Source organism: Lepidochelys olivacea, assembly GCF_965140295.1.
Source record: "Lepidochelys olivacea isolate rLepOli2 genome assembly, chromosome: 8".
In the NCBI taxonomy this organism is placed as follows: Eukaryota; Metazoa; Chordata; order Testudines; family Cheloniidae; genus Lepidochelys; species Lepidochelys olivacea.
The window spans coordinates 46614856-46636921 of NC_140418.1; the positions used below are offsets into that span (position 1 = coordinate 46614856).

At 45.4% G+C, this 22066-nt stretch overlaps 1 protein-coding gene across 1 annotated transcript in view; it reads right to left on the minus strand.

The window, feature by feature from the left end:
- Positions 1-3299: 3299 nt before the first annotated feature.
- The window catches only part of LOC311525167 (flavin-containing monooxygenase 5-like), a 35699-nt gene continuing 16932 nt past the window's right edge, over positions 3300-22066 (minus strand). The window contains exons 5-10 of the mRNA XM_084637034.1: positions 19331-19493; positions 17924-18066; positions 16260-16459; positions 13734-14089; positions 11906-11978; positions 3300-6179 (exon numbers count right to left, since the gene is read on the minus strand). Coding sequence (XP_084493160.1) covers positions 5825-6179; positions 11906-11978; positions 13734-14089; positions 16260-16459; positions 17924-18066; positions 19331-19493 — 1290 coding nt within the window. The 3' untranslated portion in view covers positions 3300-5824. The remainder of the gene's footprint in view (positions 6180-11905; positions 11979-13733; positions 14090-16259; positions 16460-17923; positions 18067-19330; positions 19494-22066) is intronic.

Genomic DNA, 22066 nt, shown 5'->3' on the forward strand with positions numbered 1-22066 from the left:
TAGGCATGATGAAATCTGGAGCTCTTGTAAATTGCTTCCTCTGTGCAGCTCTGTACAATGGCGCCCAGCACTGTATGCAGTATAGGGCTGCTTCCCCTTGTTGGCTAGGTTGTGAATCAGGAGTCTCCCATGAAGTCAATGGAGTGACACTGGAGTAAGTCAGATCAGAAGCAGGCTGTGTACGTCCGAAAATCAATAGCCAGGCCCCAGGGCTTTGGAAAGTTACCATAGGCCACAGCATATTCAGATTTCTTCCTAGGTGATCATAAATAGGTGTCTGCATAGCCTCCGCCTTCTCTTTCCTAGTATATCGATGGGCTGAGGGAAGTCCTTATCCTGTTAGCACTTTGAAATCTAATGTCACTCATGGACAATAAAGGCCTAACTCTGATATTGTACAAAGTTATAGGGTTCTACCTGGGTGATGGCAAAAAATAGTATTATTGAGACACACAATATGGCTGGGCAGGTCCATCTGCCGGGATTGAACCTGGGAACGTGTGGATCTGAAAACAAAAGCCTCTACTCCTTGAGCTAAAGGACCACCTGCCTTAGCCCAGAGGCGGCAGCAAACTCAAACCTCTTTAGGTAGTCCAGCCCCTAGGGGGAGACAGATGCTTGGTCAGTGTATTACACAAAGCAGCAGAGGTTTGGTCTACGACCATTGTCCACACTGGTCAACCTTTTATAAGTCTGTATAATAGTCTCCAACTTCTTGCAATGTTGGTGATCATGACAGCTGCTGGAGGTAACTTTACCAGACCTGAGCAGTGAGAATATTTTGTATTCACACGGAATGATTCTTTGGGGCTCTCAAAGCATTTTGCAGTTGCTAATGAGTGACGCTTCAGAATACTCTGGTGGATATTTTTACATGTGCTTTACAGCTGAGAAAAACAAGCAGAGAGTAGTTAAGTGACCGTCTCATGGTCACACAGCAAAGCAGTGGCATAGCTGTCCCTAGACTGAGCTTTCTATAACCTGAACAAGAAGACGAACCACAGATTCCATGGAGTCGACTAGGAACCATGCTACCTCCCATCTATTTTAGGTGATGGGTGGCTGCACAAAAATATAAGGTAGACAGGCAGATTTGGGAAAAAAAGCCAGGGATCCTGACTTCCATTTTGCTGCTCTGCTCACAAGACCATACGTCCCTTCTAATAGGGCACCGCTGAACAAGAAAATTTTCCCCATGTCACAAGACTGGGAAGCTTTTTGTTTGTTTCCTTCTTTCCGCCACATAGCTCAGCTCAGGTGCATCATCTGCTTTATAACGTGGTTCCTTCTTTACATTTTGAAACTGCTCCAGACCAATGCAGGGGCAGATGGCAAGTGGCTTATATCTGCCTCATTTGGGAGGTGCTGAGACCCTAGCAACTCTGTATCAATGGCTTTAGCAGGGGTGGAGAAATCCCAGGGTATGAAAATGACCTGGACATGCCTCCTCCTGCCCCTGATGTGCTCAGAGCCTGCCAAGACAGTAGCTCAGCTACAGCCCCATCTTCCTACCCAATTTATATAGCAGAGAGGTATCCTGTATATGGTGTGCAGGGGATATTTTTGTGGCTGACGTGATATATTCAGGTTGCTTGAATCTCAACTTTAACTACAAAATAAAAAGTAAGTTTCTAATCCTTGTGGATACACAAATACTTTCCAACCATAACCTGAGTATCTGCCTGAGTCTGCAGGCAGGTGGACCAATGGCTTAGAGGAGTGGATGCCCCTCTCCCCTAATGATCTCATTGTCACATCAGCTCTAAAGCCCAATGGTGACCCCACACTGCTGCTCATTTTAGGAACTAGCCTGAGCAAAAGGGGCTGGGTGAGAAGCCAAGCAGGGTGGGGCTTGGGATTTGCTTCAAGGAAGGACATGCAGAGGGAAGAACAGAGGAGAAATGGGGAAAGGAAAGAACCAGCTAAAGGAAGATGAGGAAGGAAGAGGAACAATAGGCAGGAGTAGCAGTGGCCTAGCGGGACTCAGATTGTTCCCTGAGTGATGAATGTGCTGCCGATAAGGGACTGGAAGTTAACTGAATGTTTGTTACTTTGTAGCGGTCATATTCAGCCCTAGATCAGCTGGCCCCTGAGTGACATGCTGGGGCATTCTGCTGCAGATGGTGGGCAGTGTGCACTAATATGATAGTTCGAATACAGCACTTATCCGTCAATCTCAAAGCACTTTACACTGGTCACTCTCATTAACCCCTTTGACAGATGGGGCAAGTGCGGCAGAGGGGGGCAAAGTGATTTGCCCAGGGTCAGCCAGTGGTGAGTGGGAACAGAACACACTTCACTTCAGTCCCAGACTAGTGCCCTAGCCCCTAGGTCACACTGCCTTTCTTGTAGCTCCTCCTCCCCAACTGAAACCATGGCCTGTAGGTCACTATCACGCATGGAACCTGTCCCTCTCCTCCCAATCAGCCAGACACCTGTTCTCTAGCACCTGCATTTGGTCTGTTCTATGCAGGTTCTCAGGCTCTGCTTGTCACTGTAGTATCCAAGGTGCTCAGAAATGTCCCGATTGCTGCTGGGAAATGTTAGCAGAACAGAAGTTTCTGGTGTCCATTTCCCTTCCTCTTAGTACGTGTCTACACTGTGGTTGGGAGCAAGCCTCCCAGCCTGGGCAGACAGACTCGTGCTAGTGGGGCCTGAACTAGCAGGTTAAAAATGTCAGTAAGGTTTCTCCTGACCTGATCAGTAGGGGCTCAGGTGGGCTCGAGACCCAGAGTGCCCATAGTACTATTCTAATGCACTACGTCAGCACCACTGTCTACCTGATCTGGGAGGCTCACTCCCTGCTGCACTGTAGACAGACCCTTAAAGACCCTGGTTGGCCCAGCGAGCTTCAAGCTCTGAGATGGGCAGGATGGCTCCCAGTGGCTGGAGGAGGCCAGTCATAGCCAGCACGGGCTAGCTAGATGTGGAGGAAAGATGAACCGATACAGGGGGACCTGGCTGTTGTTGCTTTGCAAAGAGGGGGACCCAATCTCGAGACCCCTAGACACTACAGTGATATAAAGAAAGAAGCTGAAATGCATACAGCTTCCTTTTCTCTAAGTTGGGACTAGCTGACATACAGAAGAGTGGGGCCCGCCAAGCAAAATAGAATCATATTAATAAATCATTTGCAGCAAAGACTTGTGTGTCATTTTGAGGGCTTAAAAAAGGCACCCAGATTTAGTGACTTCTCTGCTTATTATTCATGTTGCACTTACTTAGGATTTTAAAATAATTGCTAAAAAAGTAAGTATTCCTTTTGGGAGATATTTATTTTCAGAAATACAATGTGAGCCTGCTGGCATGCTGCTGGCTTAATACAGATAGTCTTTGTAGGTTGGTACGGATGGCACAGGAAGTCAATAATGTTGGTCACACACGGTTTTGTAAGCTATTCACAATAGCCAGCTCAAAATGAAACTACTCAGTATTTGCTTTCATTATCTTTTAAATGCTGATTCCCTGCCTGGGACATCGTACATCAGATTTCAGCCAGGAATACATGCAGCTGACTTATAAAGAACTGAGCTTTTTACTTATGATAACAAAAGTGCATAGAGACACTTAAACAGCTACTGAGGCCATATGGAAAACTTGGAAAAAATAATCAGTTTGGAAACAATGTGCTTGTTAGCTATGGCGTCCTATTTTACAAGAGTTAAATCAAGTTTGGATGTTTAAATTATGCTCTAGTTCAAGTTATGCTCTGAGAATTATATCAGGGAAGTTCTCTGGTCTGTGTTATGCAGGAGGTCATATTAGATGATCACAGTGGTCCATTCTGGCTTTTCAATCTCAATCAACAAGGCAGGAGAACAGATACTTGCATAAAAACAGGTGGCAAAGTTCTGCCCCCAGCTGATCACCGCCTTGACATCAATAGGGTTACATGCTGGTAAATGGAAGCAGAATATTTGTAAGAATCCAGCCGGTACTGCTGCCTATTCTCCATCTAATGTCATGATCTTTTGTGACATCCCAATAGTTTCCTAGGCAACGGCAAGGACCCAATCAGAGTTATAGAGTTGTAGGCCAGAAGGGACCACCAGATCATTCAGTCTGACCTCCTGTGTTTTACAGGCCATCGATATCACCCAACACCCTCACTTTAAGCCCAACAACTGAAATTAGACCCCCGTATTACAGCCCACATCCGGCACTTTTCACCCACACCAAACTGCCACCGAAGCCAATGGAAGTGCTGTCCAAGTAAAGAATGGCAGTCTGGGATCCAAGTGCAGCCATAGGTGCTGGAACTGGAGGTGCTGGGGGTGCTGTTGCACCCCCTGGCTTGAAGTGGTTTCCATCATATCCAGGGTTTACAGTTTGGTTCAATAGCTCCCAGCACCCCCACTATACTAATTGTTCCAGCCCCCCCGGGTGCAGCAGATTAACTGTCTTTGAAACCAAGGCGATAGTCTCACGCCAACATCCTCACCAATAGGCCGAAGAGAAAACATTTAAAACAAATATTTTGCAGGGTTGAGATCGAATTAGGCCACTAGGCAGAAAAATGGGCTCCTTCTTGCATAAGCTCCCTTTAGCTCATAAAAACCCAAAGCAGAGGGTCCTTAATTCTCCATTTGCAGACAGATTTAGTTGGTTGACTGAAGGGGTGGGGGTGGTTAGAGAATTCCACAGCCCTCCAAACTAAGGGAACAAGGGAGTAGAATTTAAAGCCCAGAGTCCTGTCACAGCTATTTGTCTGATGTGTTCTCTAAGGAACTTTTATTTTTCAAGGGACTTTTTGTTAGCCTGAGGGCAGATCCTGCCACTATTTTATGAAAGGCAGCACAGCCCCTTGGCTTAAGGGGAAAAGATAGCTGCTTCTAGTGGAGTGTATGATCTCCCTTGATTTTGCAACGAGACCATCATTATTAGAGAGGCAAGGTCAGCAAGCTCGTATCTTTTACTGGATTGCCTCACCTATCTTTGTTTTGGCGAGACTCTGGGACCAACATGGCTACAACACTGCAATCAGTCATTCTTGTTGCTCACACTGGCGTAGCACCTAGAGCAGTGGTGTCTAGCCAGAGGGCTGAACAGTTTATTTCAAGAAGGTGAAGGAGCCACAATCAATACTTTCGGGCAGATTCTTTGCCTGCTCTGCTCCCTTTGAACCACCCCAGCATGGAAAGTGAGTGGAAACCACCCACTCAAGTCTCTTGCTGAGGGGTTCTCCTGGCATTGGGGAATCTAGAGTGCACGGAGAACCTGCATAGCCAGCCCCTATATCCTCCTCTCCTCAGTGGGCATGCTAGGGATGGATGGAAAGCATAATGTTAAAGCTACCTGCATGCTCTGGGAGGATCCTACCAGACCTGACTTGCAGTGGGCACAGCTGGTGGATCAGTGTGGATCCAGTTGCTAAGTCCACCTGTGGAGGAGGGAAGGACCTGGGCTACTGTGACCCCCAAGGACTCCACTGAGCACAGTCCATTGCACTGAGATCAGGATTTGGGTCTTTGCCTCCTCTTCAGCAGCTACAGTGCAGAGGAGAGAAGGTAGCAACGACCATTTCCAAAGTCCAGGTGTACAGAGAACAAGAGCAGGTTAGTATGGCGCACAGTGGTGAGGTGGTTAGTCCAGCACTCTCTGGTTCCCAAAGATGGATCCAGTGACTCTTGCAAAGCTTCTATTTGTAGCGTACTCACATCTGACATTACCATGACACCTCCAGGCTAGGTAGCTTTGAGCAGGAAGCAAACAATAAGCCATGGAGAGCGAGCACGATAGCGATGCAAAGCAAATGCCAGTTTAACATTACAGCTCTTCTCACTCTGCAGCTGCACAGTGGTCTTGGAGACCAACACATGGATGCTTACAAATAAGCAAAAATGGCAGCAATAAGAACAAACAGGCCCATTATTTTAATGCACAGAGAGGAGACAAGGCAGGTGTCGTTATCAGAGCAGGTTTTCAGAGCCCGAGTTTTTGTGGCCTTTAAGATGCGCTGTCTCTGTGTCAGGATGCTCTTTCTAGCACCATCCCACTTCCCCGGTCCAGTCAGACGGAACTGGGCTGGTGTGCACGGGCCAAACAGCACTTCCAGGGCCAGCTTCGGATCCGTCAGGAAGAGAAACAGCAGGTTGGGTTTCACGCCCAATAGGCAGGCGAGTTCGTCCACACAATCGATGTACTGCACCTGCAGGGTAATGTGCTGGCTCGGGATGTACCTTAGGACAAAGGAGAAAAGCCATATGGACCGGCATCGGTTTGAGGCTGAATGTTTACTCAGACACGTCTGAGACTACTAGGATGAGATCCAGCTCTGACCTTCCCCAAAGGTAAAGATGTTGAGATCTGTGGCATATTGAAAACTATGATCTACTATTTTAAATCAAAGTTAGTCTGCAAATAGCTGGATGAGAACAAGGTGGGTGAGTTGTACCTCTCTGCCTTTGGGAGCAGCCTGCTTTGTGTCGCTCTGCTTTTGGGTTTGTGTGTTATGGTCCTAGATTCTTTAAAATAAAAGTTTTGTTACATTGCTGCCTTCCAACAAGAATATTTGATGTTTTTATCTAACTTCTCTGTGTGCTGTGAAACTTAACAAGATCCAGAACTGGTTTACTTCTTCTGTAGTTCCAATCAAAATTGGACACTGAAATTAATGGAAATATATACATACACTGACTTTAATGGGATTTGGATCAGAACCTATAGTACAGGAAATCTCAGTCAACGAGCCTTTACAGAGACACATGTAGCTCATCAGTCCTAAAAGAGACCACCAGCCACTTGTTTCAGTTGGTGAGCTCATGTACACTTGCTATGTTTCTTCACTCTGTGTAGCTTCTCTGAGCAGGCATGGTATTCAACGTGAATCCTTTGCAGGATCAGGTCCTAACTGCCTATGCAATGGAAGCAGTAAAACTGACAGACATATCATGATGTGAAATGCAAAAACCGAAAAACAAACTAGTTTTCTCTCCTCTCTTTCACCACTGCTCTGAGGTGTTACATGTAAGAATGGGTATAAATACGTGGCTAGATGTGTCATTTTCGAGTTAATTGGGTTCCTTTAATTGAAGACAATCAAATCCTTAGCAAAAACAGTACTAAACAGTTGAGTTACTTTGAACAACCAACTTCTAAACAATTAGCCAACCCATAGAGCAGGTATCTTCCAGTGTACATCACATAAGCAAGGCGTAATCTGTTATCCTTTCTAAAATAAGCACATTGGTCCATACTTACACCTCCTGGAAAGGGTGAGACTGCATTGACCTTTAGTTGCTTCTCAATTAACATTTAAGGAGGCAAAATAGGACTGCCCCAGTTCATGTCTGGACAGGACCCCCAAGTTGATACCCCTATTGTTGTGAAAAACGCCATGTTATTTTAACAACTACAGATGGGCAGGACCTCAGTTTTACATCTCAGCCCAAATGTGGATGTCACAAAGACATACTAACAAGTAAGCTGTTAACTAAGTAACTAGCGAGAAAGACCAAACTGCCTACTGCTGAGCATTTTCTTTTTAATGAGCTTGGTTATCTAATGTAGTTATGAGGAGGAGGGAAAAGCTACTTTATTAAACCTTGGGATGCTTGCTTTTCCAGCCCACTGAATGGACAGGAGGAAGTGTTGCTTGATTGAGAGTTGTGTGATAGTCGTATACACGTGAATAGTAGGGCTGGCCAGAAAACAAAATTTTCTTCTTATGCAAAAAAAATCAGAGTTTTTGTTCTGCAATAGAATGAAAAACTAGTCCTTTCTACGAAAAAACGAGAACTCTCATTCCCCACTCCAGAATAGCCAGTAGCCCAGGGGTGAGAACGTTTGCTTGGAATGTGGGAGATTCTGGTTCAGATCTCTGGATGGAGAATAATACTGATAGGGAAACAAGGCCTCAGTGAAATGAATGAAAATGGTGAAGTGTTTGCTGATTTTGTGGAATGAATGACCTGCTTGTCGGAGGAACTATTTTCCTTACTAATCATAGAATAACTTGTTAAACAGATCTCATTACAGTTCAGTACAAATGAGGAAGAGCTTTAGAGGATGTTATAGCAGGCATGGGAATGGACCATGTATCAGTGGTACCTAACTGGAGAATAAAAGTAACAAAAAAAGAGAACCAAACAGAGATTCCCACGTTGTAACATCACTAATTTGAAATCGACGGCAGCACAAAAGTTTAGATTTGTGCTAGCAAACAGATACCAGGCACTTGAAAACGAAGATGATGGAACAGTAGAAGGCAAATGGGAACATGTAAAGGAAACCTTCACCAAACCCACGATTCAGGAAGAAACTCTACAATGAATCGCGGTTTGAGGAGACATGGCAAAAAATAGAAGAAAGATGTCAAATTAAACAAACTAAATCAAGCAAGAACACAGAAAAAGCCACTCTGGGAGGAACATGCCATGAAGAACAAAGAAATCAAAAAGAGTGCCAAGAACGACAAACAAGATTTTAGAGACAAGATGACAACAGTAGCACAAAGTAACACGCAGACACTGTACGATATCACTAGACCAGTTGTTCTCAAACTTTTTTTTTTGCAGACCACTTGAAAATTGCTGAGGGTCTTGGTGGACCACTTAGTGATCTTTCCAAATATCTGTACCATTAGCTAACTATTGTAAAGCACTTTGGATAAAAGCGCTATTTAAAAAAACCTTAATAATAATCATCAACATTTGTTTGTTCTACAAACAAAAACACACAACTCACATTTTAATATCAGTAGTCTCACCTTTCTAATGCGATGGATGTGCCCTCTCTCTTCCGCTGCGGCATCCCCTCTTCTCACCCCACTGCCCCCTCCCACCTACTCCCTATTCCCCCCAAGGCCACCACCTCACCTTACATGTGCATTTTCTCCAGGGTCCAGGCACCTAATTAGTGGAGCCATGCCTGAATGGCTCCACTAATTAGGTGGGTGGCCCTTCATTGTCTCATTTGCGGCCGCCCAGGCACGCACTTTAGAGGGAACTATCTGCGGACCGCCTGAATGGAGTTTGCAGACCACTGGTGGTCCATGGACCACAGTTTGAGAATCTCTGCACTAGACATTGTCAGGCAGAAAAAACAGATACCAACTGACTAGTCCAAGACAATGAGGGTAACTTAACTACAAACAGCAGAACAATTCAATATATGGAGGTGGTACTTAGGTGAATTACTGAATGGCGAGCCAATGGTTAACCCCACAGATGTAGACGAACATCTGAATGAGGACCTATTACTAGAATAGAATCATAAAATCGTAGGACTGGAAGGGACCTCGAGCGGACATCTAGTCCACTCCCCTGCACTCATGGCAGGACTAAGTATTATCTAGACCAGCCCTGACAGGTGTTTATTGAATCCCCTCTTAAAAATCTCCAATGATGGAGATTCCACAACCTCCCTGGGCAATTTATTCCAGTGCTTAACCTCCCTAACAGTTAGGGTTAGAAGTATAGACAGCAGACAATTGGTTAAAAAGTGGAAAGGCACCAGGTCCAGAAAAAAATCCCAGCAGGGATCTTTAAGGCAGACTTAAAGAACACACTAGACAATTTGATAGGCCTCTTATAAAAGATATGGGAAGAAGAAAAATTACCAAATGAGTGTAAAAGTGATCATATAGTCAAGTTGCCAAAGAAAGGAGACCTCAGTCAGTCCAAAAACTGGAGAGACATTCAGCTGCTGTCCAACCCAAGTAAATCCTTACACACATTATCCTAGACAGGCTAAAGAAAGCAATAGAGTCAGGTAGGGTTCGGACAGGAGAAATCATGCATAGATCGAATAGTAATCCTATGGCTCATCATACAACTGCTGATTGAATGGCAGTCACCACTTTATGTGAGTTTAATAGATTTCCAAAAAGTCTTTGACACAGTGGACAGAACAGTCTTCGAGAAGTTGCTATGCCCCTATGGAGTCCCCCAGCAAACTGAATATCAATGCTTCGATGAGAATATGACATGTCCGGTAATATACAACAGCAAATTGGCCATTCAAAGTAACTGCCAGCATTAGAAAAGGATGTCTTATGTCACTCATGACCTTTCTGCTGATAACGGATTGGGTAGTAAGAAAGAAAACAGAACCACCAATGAATACACTATGGACTTTCACCTAGAAGACCTTGATTTTTGCAGGCAATATCAACCTGTGGTCCCACGTCCACAGAGATATGCAAGCTTAAACACATGTTCTTCAGCCTATGTGTAGTCAGTAGGACTGAAAATCAACACAGAGAAAATGAAAACCACAAGAATCCATACACAACAGCAATAACACTTTCTGGGATTGAGAGTGGAGGTCCAACACTTCACATATCTTGGCAGTATTGTAAGCAAAACAGGTGGAACAGATAAGGACATTAAACCATTAAAGCTGAAACAGCAAAAGCTAGTCATGCCTTCACAACCCTAAAGCTGATCTTTAGAAACAGAAACCTCCCAACTAAACTCTGAATATTTAACACCACTGTAAAGCCTGTCTTAGTGTATTGTGCTGAAACTTGGAGACTTATCAAGACCCTGCTAGCTAAATTCCAAATGTTTATAAACAGCTGCCTTAAACAAAACCTTAATATCAGATGGCCAGAAAAAAAAAATTAACAAATGAAGAGCTTTGGAGGAGGATGAAACAGAGACTGATAGGACAGGAAATTATGGTACAAAATGGAGCTAGCTAGGACACACATGGAGGAAAGGACTGAATAAAATAACAAGATAGGCACTGGACTGAGATCTCCAGGCAAGAAGCAAAGAGGTATCCAAGGCCAACTTGGAAACACAACAGGAGCAGAACTGAAAATCATCAAAATGGCATAGGAAGAGACTAAGAAGGCAGTGGTGAAGGCCCTATGTTCCGCATGGAATAAAGAGGTTATAGTAAGCCATGTTCAACTCCCTGCTCCAAATCAGACAGGGCAGGTGTTTGAATCTGAGTCTCCTGCATCTCAGGTTAGGAGACCACTGGGCTAGTGGCTATCCTGGGCTCTCTTCACCGTAAGTGCCACCTTGGAGCCGAGAAAACTTCCAGATGAACTTTTCATTGAAACTTACATTTTGGCGAAGTTTCAGTTTTGATGAATCTGAATTTTCAGATGAAAATCTGTTTTGTCAAAATATTTCCGGCCAACTCTAATAAATAGTCAGTTAATAGATGAGGTGCCACTCAAGAATATCTAGCATAGCTCCTGTGTTTTGTAGGCTCAATAAAAGATACTGAGCACTGGAAATGGCTTCCTTTGTGCATCTCTGTAGATCAGCACTTAATGCTTAACAGATTGGGCCTGATTTGCTTCTCGTTTTCTCTGGTGTGAATTGGGAGTAACCCCACTGAGGTCAATGGAGTAACACTGGAGTAAAAGCAGCGTAAGCAAGATGAGAATCAGGCTCTAAACCTCTATCAACCAGTCTCTAGGCCCTGAGTCCTCAGAAGGTTAACATACGCCACCACAGCATATCCACATTTCCTGCCTGGGACACACAGAAATAGAGATCTGGGTATCTTCCTCCTCCTCCTCTTTTTCCTAGTGTATGACCAAGCTGAAGCAAATTTTGTATTTGTTTGGCACTTGATAGCTAGTAATAGCACCAGTCAGTCAGTCATGGGCAATACAAAACCCAAATTCTGACACTGTGCGGAAGTTGTAGGGATTCTGCGCAGGTGCTGGAAAAGAGCAGCACTAGTGAGAGACACACAACACGTGTGGGCAGGTCCATCTGTAGGGATTGAACTAGGGAACCTAAAACAAAAGGCTCTACTACTTGAGCCAAAGGACACATGCCTTAGCTTGGAGGCGGGAAGAAACTCAAACCTCTTTAGACAGTCCAGCCACTAGGGGGAGGCAGACACACAGCTGCATTACACAAAGAAGCAATGGTTGCCTTGGTCACCATTGCTCACCATGATCAACCTTTTATCATTCTATATAATAGTCTCCTACCGTTTCTCATTCTCTTTTATCTTCTTGGCAATGTCGGCCATCATGTCATCTAGTGAAGGTAACTTAAGCAGACCTGAGAAAGCAGAATATTTTGCGTTTAGACAGGGTGACTCTTTCTGGATCTCCAAGCATTTTACCACCTCTGACAAGGGATGCTTCCCAACACCATTGTGTTTATTTTTACTTGCCCTTTACAGATGGGTAAAATGAAGTGGAGAGCAGTTAAGTGACTTTCTCAAGGTCACACATTGAAGCAGTGGCACAGTTATCCTTACACTGAGCTTCCTATAACCTGAACAGGGAGATAAATCAGAGATTCCATGGTGTTGACTAGGAACCATGCTATCGCACACCTAGTTTATATAGAAGGTGCTCAGTTACTAGGGTGATGGGTGGCAGCACAAAAAAATATAAGCAAGACAGACAGGTGAAGCTGGGGAAAAAAGCCAGGGATCCTGACTTCCATTGTACTGCTCTGCTCACAAGACCACACTTCCCTTCTAATAGGGCACCACTGAACAAGACACCTTCCCCCACTTCACAAGACTGGGAAACTTTTTGTTTTCTCCCTTCCTTTCGCCACATAGTTCAGCTCAGGTGCATCATCTGCTTTATAACACGGTTCCTTTGTTAAATTTTGAAACTGTCAGTGCAGAGAGATGGCAAGTGGCTTATATCTGCCCCGTTTGGGAACTGCTGAGACTCTTGCTACTCTGCTTTAGTGGCTTTAGCAGAGTGCACAAATCCCCAGGGTATAAAAATGGCCTGGCCATGCCTCCTCCTGCCCCCGTTGTACTCAGAGGCTGCCAAGATAGTAGCTTAGCTACAGACCCATCTTCTTATCCAGTTCAGATGGTACCCCTAGGCTAGAGAGTGGCCTGCTAAGTATATGGCCTGTGGCTGGTATTTATGAGGCTGACATGATATATCCAGATTGTTTGAATCTCAACTTCAAACAAAATAAGTTTCTAACCCTGTGACTGCAGAGGTACTTTCCAACCGTAACCTGAATGTAACCAGAGCGGCGATATCTGCAGCTAGCCTGAAAGAATGACTCGGAGGGGTAAACTCCCCTGTTAATCACCTTGTCATGCCAGGTAAAACCCAACAATGACCCTTCAGAGTCAACGTTAACTATTGCGTGGCTGCCCATTTGAGGAAATGGAAGGGGCAAAAGGCGGTGAGAAGCCAAGCAGGGTGGGAATTGAGATTTGCTCCAGGGAAGGACATGCATAGGGAAGAACAGAAGAGAGACAGGAAAGGGGAGAGGAATAGCTAACGAAGGATGATGAAGGAAGAGAAACAAGGAGCACGGGTAGCAGTGGCCTACCAGGAAGTAGATTGACCAAGTGATGAACATAGCAATAAGGCACTGAGAATATAATTGAACGTTAAGTTAGTAAGTAAAGGCTGTATTCACCCCTCAGTGACCCCTCACTGAAATCTGTAACAACAATAGCTCTTACACAGCACTTTTCATTGTTACATTTTGCAAAGGGGGAAGCTCCGCCCCAGAGAGATGAAATGACATGCCCCAGGTCACTGACAGGGCTGGAATGGAACCCAGCATTCCTGAGTCCCTGGCCACCACTCTAGCCAGGCCACATTGCCTCTCTTGATCTGATACCCTGCCCACTGGGCACTATCAAGCATGGATTTCAGCCTTCTCCTTCAAATCAGCCTCACATTGTGTCTATGCTGGTCTATATAGGTTCTCAGACTGGGCTTGTCACTGTAAGTATGGGAGATGCTGAGAAATGTATGGAATGCTGCTGGGAAGTGTCAGCAGAGTGACAAGTGGAGAACCTCTGGTGCCCATTTTCCTTACCCTTAAAGACCCTGGTGGCCCAGCGAGTTTGAAGCTCTGCAATGGGCATGATGGCCCCCAGTGGCTGGAGGAGGCCGATGATAGCCAGCGTGGGCTTCTCCAGGTGTGGAGGGAAGACAAACTTATACAGGGGGACACGGTTGTTGTTGACTTTGAGAATGTTCTCCTCCAAGAAGGGAAAGGAGAAGTTGTATCCTGTGGCAAAGAGCACGATGTCGATGTTCTCCTCCCGGCTCCCGTCCTCAAAAATCACAGCCGTGTCAGTGAACTCCTTCACGTTGGGCTTCATCAGCACCCGGCCAGAAACGATGGCATTGGGCAGGTCGTCCCCCACAATCGGGTACTTGCTGAGAAACCTGTAAGGTCAGGAAGGAGGAGAGAACTGAGTGTGAATAGGCTGTGCTGGGTTAGAACGGTGGAGACTCAAGAGAAGGTCTGATTGCAGTGTGAGTAGCTATACCTGTTCAACCTGTTTGGTAGATCTAAGCTGCAGTTGAGATGTGGGATTGCAGGACTCGTAGAGATACCTGAGCTAGCTTTGCTCTAGCAAACTCAAAGCTCACTAATGTAATAATACTGGGGTAGCTTCAGCAATGCGGGGTAGCAGTACCGGCAACCCACTCAAATATGTGCCTGGGGTGGGGGTTGTACTCAGAAGGCTAGTCCCTTCACTGCCCCCACTGCCATGGCAACATTGCTATTGCTACCCGCCCTCTTCCCACATTCTTCCCTTCCATTGCTTGCAATGATCTAACTAGAGCAAAGCTATCTCAGATCTGCCCGCCTGAGCTGCAATCACACCTCCCGATGGCAGTGTAGACACAGCACAAGTAACAACAGCAATGAAAGCAGGGTGACACAGGATTGCACTCTTACTTATTTTGGGTGCTTACTCAGGTTGCTAGCTAGCCTGTCCTGAAGCCTTTTCTGCCATATCTTCACTACCGTCGTTACATCTGCGTGCTAGATTAAAGCTAGCGTGGGTATGCCTACCTGGGCTACAGCCACACCTGTGCTTGCAGTGTAGGCATATGCTAAGGCTAGAATGGTCAGAGGTACTAGATTTATTAGGCACCCTGTCGCAAGGTGCAGCTGTCCCTGAGCACCATCTGCTGGTTGAGGGTCCCGACACTTACTACTCCGACACCATTTTAGCACAGAAAGCACCTATGTGTAGGTTTATTTACTAGTCTTTCAAATAACTGCCCACAATCTTCAAGCAAACCTTAATGTCCCACTTCTCTGCACTGAGTTCTTCAGGGACTCAACTCCCTCTTCCAGGGCAAAGACCCTCATTGTTCCTTTGCCAGTGAAAGTCAACTAAAATGATAGCCTCCTATCCCAGGGTAATCACAGTCTTTCCCAGTCCGTATCTGCCACTCTGTGGTGCTACCTTCTTTCCAACGGGTTCCAAGCAGCTTCCTCCTGTTACTTCTGGTTCTTTACTTCTGGAGACACAAGCCATGGGCCACCTCCCAGGAGCCTGGCCTTGCCCCAGGGCCTATCCTAGCTCCTTTCTGGAGCTGCCCATTTGCCACATTCTTCCCTCCCTGCAGCTTTCTTCTTGCTCTTAACTCCGGCGTCATCCTGCCCCTCATTTGGACCCAGGCTCAGTCTTCAGGGGAGTGGACCCACTTCACTTACAGTGGCTGGCCACCCTGTGCCATACCCTGTGCCCAAGAGGTAGAGTGCCTAACCCCCTTGGGGGGCTTTGAACTTCTCTGCCCAAGTTCTTGTAGACATGCTAGTTGTCTAGTGCTTAGTGCAGGGAATTTAGAGAGAGGACTCCGGATTTCTGCTCCTGGCTCAGCCAGTGTCTTGCTTTCTGACCTTGGGCAAGAAACTTAAAAGTCTGTGAGGGATGGACTTGAGCTGCAAAGTTCAGCCCTTGATCCAGAGTCTGTGAGCATTCCTGTCCCGGGCTATGGATCTTCGCCCTGTGGGCATCATTTTACCAGCCTGTGAAATGGGAACAGCACCACTCACCTCCCTCACAGGAAGTTTGTGAGGCCTCATTCAACCACGCCGAGTACAAGAACAAGACACTATGCACATGCTCACGTGACCAGCCCCTCCCGCTGCTGAGGTGACACTATTTTTAGTGTGGTAATTTGACCAGAGCTAGCGCGGGTACCTCTACTTGAGCTGGGAATTACCTCCCCAGTTTGAAGTGCAAAGTCACATGTTACAGTGTGGCCAGGTCTTGTGATTTTATTGTGAGTCTCATGATATTAGAGGTTTTTCTACAAGCTCAAGCTGCAGGAGTTAAGTGATCAGGCGGGCACCTCAGCTTTTCTTAAGAAAAAGTAAGTCTCTAGCCCTCATGGTTGTGAGGAAAAGCTGGAAAACATGATCCAAATGCACCCTAAAACCTAAAATCCCATTGACTTTCAGTGAGACTTTGGCCCTAAAGTTCCTAAGTCACTTTTGAAAATGGGACTTAAGAAACTAAGTCATTTAGTAGTTTTGGAAAATTTTACCCATAAAATGCCCATGGCTGGGAGAGTCCTGAAACAGAGGCATTACCTGAATTGAGGTTTCAGTCCATAGTTTTCATGGTTAAACCTCGCATTCAGTTTGTTCTCCCCCCACCGGTTCATCAGGTACAAAGGGATGACGTGGCGCAACAGATTTTTAAAGCGTGTGAAGTGTACCACGTCGAGGGGGAAGCCGTTGTCAGAGACGCGATTCACCACCCAGGCGCCTGTCCTGGTGCTGAGAAATACCTGCCGGAAGAGATGCAGAAATGCAACAGGTCAGGGCTTTTGGTCTTTGTTCTGTGCTTGTACCTTTCTGCTTGCGAGGTGCACGCTACTTGGGGTTAGTTTCATTGCTAAGCAAGTAGTATCATTTGGGGATATCATGGTGCAATGGCCTGGCCTGTCTTTGTATGTGAATAAAAATAAGTATGTTTTACACACACACACAAAAAAAGACAAAATGGATCCAATCTTACAGTCCTTCTTCAGACAAAAATCCCACTGAATTAATTTATTATCATCATTTGTATGATTATCATCATTTGTATGATCAAACATTTGAAGACAGTTTTCACTCCAGAGAGCTTGCAGTTTAGAATGAGGACAACACATGACCAGTGAATGAAAGAGACACATGGAAAGGGAGGGAGGTGGGATACGGTAACAGTAAGATGAACAGGTTTTGCATATCAGACAGTAATTTCTGCTTGCCACTTGCTTAGGGAAAACTCTCATTGAGATGGCCAAGTAAAGATTAGGACACTGCAGGATTGGGCCCATTTTAAAAGACTAAGGACAAAATTCTTCTCTCAGATTCACCCAGTAATTCTGACTGTGGATCTCCTACAGAATTAGGGTGAGCACAGCAGCAGAGAGGAGATCCACTGAGTGGACCCAACAGTAGAATTTTGCTCCAATTTGTTACTCCCTCTTTTAAGTGTGGCTGTAACTAAATCAGTTTTCCCAAATAAATGCCCAGGAATTCCTTAGGAGCTATGCTTCTCTTTCCCAGTATGGGGGAACCCTAGCGGATGTTTGTGGTACTTCTGGGAATCAAACAAGGGGACAATAAGCCATACTGAATATCTGAAATCACTTTGGTTTAGAACACTGCGCCTTTTCTTTTACTTACAGCTTCCTGGACGTAAATTGCAATCTGAAGACCTTAAGAGGTCATTTGGTATCCTACAGCAATGGTCCAAAATACTGCCTCTTACAGTAGACCCTGATCCGAAGTTCACTGAAGTCAGTGGGAGCCTTTCCACTGACTTCAGTGGGACTCAGGTTGGGTCCAAGCTGTGTTATGCACTAAAGTGACTTTAAGGCTAAGATGTATTTGTAAAGTTAGACCAGTTACAATTGCTGCCTTCTTACCATTTGCATGGCAGTGGGTATATAATGAGTTGCATGCACTGTTAGCATGGGGCTGGGCTGGGCACACATGGTGTACATCGGGAATAAATTTAGCTCTACAGCTTGCAATTATATTATTGGGCCACTACTGTATAGTACTGTCCTTACATGATGCAAGATGAAGATTCACTGCGAATGGAACTTGTGCAGTCATATCAGAGGCAGAATAGGAAGAAAAGTCTTGAGCAGAGACTCGGATAAGAACAAGTCTTATTCATACCCAGTAGCTAAATAAAACACCTCAGCACAATCCAACCTGTGAGGCTAAAATTGCTGGAAGGTGATAGCCAACAGTACCTGTTTGGTTGTGTGACTGAGATCCAAACTAATGTCTACTCCAGAATTTCCCAAGCCAACCACAACTATTCTCTTGTCCCGAAATTCTTCTGGATACTTGTATTCCCGGCTGTGCATTATTTTTCCTTTAAACTTCTCTACACCTGCAAGGGGAGAAGAAACCAGAAGGTGAAACCTCAGCCAGGAAGTCATTATATAAAAAAAGAGCACTTCTACACCTGGCCAAGATGCATCTCCAGTGCCTGGAGAGGGTGTGAGAAAGTCCATGGAGAGGCTCTGGATAAGGGAATATCTCCATGCGGGACAACAGTATCTCTAGGGTCATTACGAGGGTGTGTGTATGGTTTTTAGATCCACACACAGCAGATCTACATGCCTGGAGGGAGGAGAGCAGCAGGCCATAACCAAAACTTCTCTCAGACCTAACTATAGCTGGATGTTGCCCAGAGACGTGGGCACCCAAAACTTTGTTTCTGATTCAAAGGCTTGGAATCCATCTCTCCCACCCCAGCTCCCTCAGTTTCCAGGAGCAGAGCCCTTCTAACTGGATGTTGCTTTTGGGTTAAGGATTCAAAGATTTTTGCCCTTGGCACAAAATGGGACAAGTCCTAGGGAAGGACAATATACATGAGCAGGGTGTGCTTCTACTGACCCTGCCTCCCTCTATAGTTTGACTTGGCTCAAAATAAGGTGAAGATTTCTAACCATCTGAAGAGTGAAGTTCTGGAACAGCCTCTCAAAGGGAGCAGTGGGGGCAAAAGACTTAACTGGCTTCAAGATTGAGCTTGATAAGTGTATGGAGGGATGATATGAGATGAGCTTACAATGGCATCTGGCTCATTGGTGACTGCTGGTAGCAAAAATCCCCAACTGCTGGAGATGGGACACTAGATGGGGAGGACTGAGTTACTACAGAGAATTCTTTCCTAGGTATCTTCCTGGTGGGTCTTGCCCACATGCTCAGGGTCTAACTGATCACCATATTTGGGGTCGGGACTCGCAGAGACCCTGGGGGGAGGGGGTTCGCCTTCCTCTGCAGCGTGGGGCATGGGTCACTTGCAGGTTTAAACTAGTGTAAATGGTGAATTCTCTGTAACTTGAAGTCTTTACTTCATGATTTGAGGACTTCAGTGACTCAGCCAGAGGTTAGGGGTCTATTACAAGAGTGGGTGGGTGAGGTTTTGTAGCCTGCAATGTGCAGGAGGTCAGACAGGAGGATTAAGATGGTCCCTTCTAGCCTTAAAGTCTGAGTCCATGAGCTGAATTCCTTTCAAAAGATTCACAAGCTCTAGGGCTGCGCAGCCACCTAAATAGCTCCCTTATCTCAACCACTGCAGCCCGTTCATTCCCAGTTAGAGCAGGTCACATCCCAATCACCACGAGACTTGATACTTAGTATCCACTGACCTGGGAAGCATTCCAGGGGTAAGTAAGGATCTATGTGGTGGCCAGTGCAAACCAAAATGGCATCGAAGATGGCCGAATTCTGCTTCCCGACTGTCTCTGTGATAACATCCCACTGGCCAGTGGTGGAAAAATCGGAGCATTTTCTTACACTGAGCACACTTGTCTAGAAGAAAAGCAGACAGCCCCTTACTTTGGTTTGGCTTTATTTTGTTCCTCTATTCATGCTGAAGCATGCGGTATGAGAAAGCCAAGATACCACATACTCAAAGAAGAAGCCACATACCCAAAGCCCGTCAGGCAAAGGAGAACTGTCTGAATGACAGCTTACGCAGGCGTAGCTGGAGGCATGGAGAAAAGTACAGGGAAACCAGTATACGTGTACTAATATACCGGGTACCAGCCATCACAGTTTTGGGGTAACTGAACCTTTGACACCCCCCTTCATGAGCTGCTCAAGGAATACCCCATATCACCTCCCTCTGGGAAGAGACCCGCATCCTTCCTAGAAACCATAAACAGCCCGTCTGCACTTTCCTGTGTCTCTCTCTCCGCAGGTCTGACTAAAGTCCAGCCCTTGTGCTTTGCTCCCTCTCCAGGATCTATGACCAGCATATGCCAGCGGTTATCAGTAACCGGAGAGCGCTTTCAAAGCAGAGTACATTTATTTTAGGGTACACGCATTACAGAGTAAATATAAAATAACAAAAAGAGTCTAAATGCATATTTAAGCTTGCCAGTTTCCCCATCAGTCCTGGCAGATTCCAGTCCTTTCTATGGGTTTGGTCCCCCCTTGTACATAAGGTCACATCCGTTTGTTGGATTAAAATAAAGGCTTCTCTATCAAATCAAGCTGGCCCTCTATATCCCAAGCTCTGATTCCTGGCTCTCTTGAGCCTGACTTGAACCAGTGTATGAAAACCACCCGAGCGGCTGATTCTTTGCTGGAGCTATTTACAGCTCCTGGGACTTCATAATTACCCACCCACTCCTGGATTCTAGGTCCTGGACAGAGTTTGGTAGACCTGCCCAACCAGCCAGATGACAATCCTTGGCTCACAGAAATCTAGATAACATGTACAGGTAACATTCAGGAAGTTAATACAACAGTCCCCCAAGATACTGCATGTGGTTGTAAATATCTGTCATACAAGCCCTGAAAAATGGGGGCTTACGTGCAGAAGTAGTACATCTGGAGGGCGTGCAACCCCAAAGCTATGTCAAGGCTGAGGTTTCTTTGTAGAACATGGTCAGTTGCAATTTCTGCAGCCTCATCATTTGCATGGGCAGTGGGAGACTCACACTCAGCGTGCAAGGCTGGATAGATCATTACTACTAATCATACCACTACTAAGTGCTTCACCAACATTAAAATTGCAGGATCCCCTTCACCCCCTGCCGAAGCACACCCTGTTGGGGGGTGAAATGCAGCAACTGTCTAACATTGCACAAGCAAACAATGAGGCAACAGCACAAGAAGTGAAGAAAGTAAGTGCATCCAATTAAAACGGCAATTAAGGGAGGGTAAGGAGAATGTGAGTAATTCAGGACATCAGAGCTAACAACTTGCTCTTGGGGACTGTGTCATGGAATTGTTGATGACCGCAGTTGGTCTGGGGCTTGGTTTTCACTTCTCATCAGAAAAGTTATTTGTCATTGAAGTTTTTTTGGGGGGTGTGACGCTGGCAGACCAGGTGCCTGCTCAGGCCAAGGCCCCAAGGCCAACTGAACACTGACAGATGCATAGCTGGAAACCAGTCTGGCTCACCCATGTGTTAGTATTGTGAAAATAGGTATTCGAGTTACAAGAATGTGTTTAGTGCTTGGATTTTATTGAAAGCTTGCAAGTTGCTGCCTGCATTCATCTCACTTATAACATCTGTATTCAATGTCATAAGGTAATATTTAGTGTTTGCTCTGTAACTGTAAATCACCAGACAGGAGAGAACTATTAATGAGACTGAAATACAAATTTCCAACAGGAGGTGTTATGCGCTGCCCATCAAACGAAGACCCATCAACACTAGAAAAACCATTGTGGAACATCAGAGGACAAAAGACTGTGTTAATTACTCTCCCTAGTGAAGAGCTGTGCAATTGAATTCCTTCCAACAGCTGAATCTGCAACTCAACACAGAAGAGGGAAGGAATAAAAAGCTCTAACAAGGAGGAACTGTCTTTTATGCTTCTTGGTCTCTGAAGGGCAAGGATTACTACACATGAGCAAAAGAATCCCAGGCCTGGCTTAGCTCTAAGGGTATATCAAGCTTGTTTATCATAAAAGCTTCTATTACAAATAAGTTTCAAAAAGTGTGTCTATGTTTACCTGCTTCAACCTTGTAAATAACTATCTAAAGATTTATTAACTAGGAAAAGGAAATAGTTTGTTTTAGGATTGGCTACAAATGTTGGCTTTGGTATGAGATCGAAGGTGCAACTGACCTGGGATAAGTAACTGATCCAGGGAGTTACCTGAATATTGTTCTGATTTTTGGTGGAAGGCAAAAGGCAAGCTTGCCTAGGTGGCAAGATAGATCGGAGTACCCAAGGGGACTGTCTGTGGCTCCATGTTAAGGCTGTTAAAATGCCTGAGGAGTTTACACTTGATACATGGTTGATGAAATCTAAGTATAGACCTCACAGCCAGTTTGGGGCTTGTGCCCTGCTACTTAACAGTTGTTCTGAGGTTGGTACTCATGCTCATGAACCACTGCAGGACAACTTGACAGAGGAGCAGGG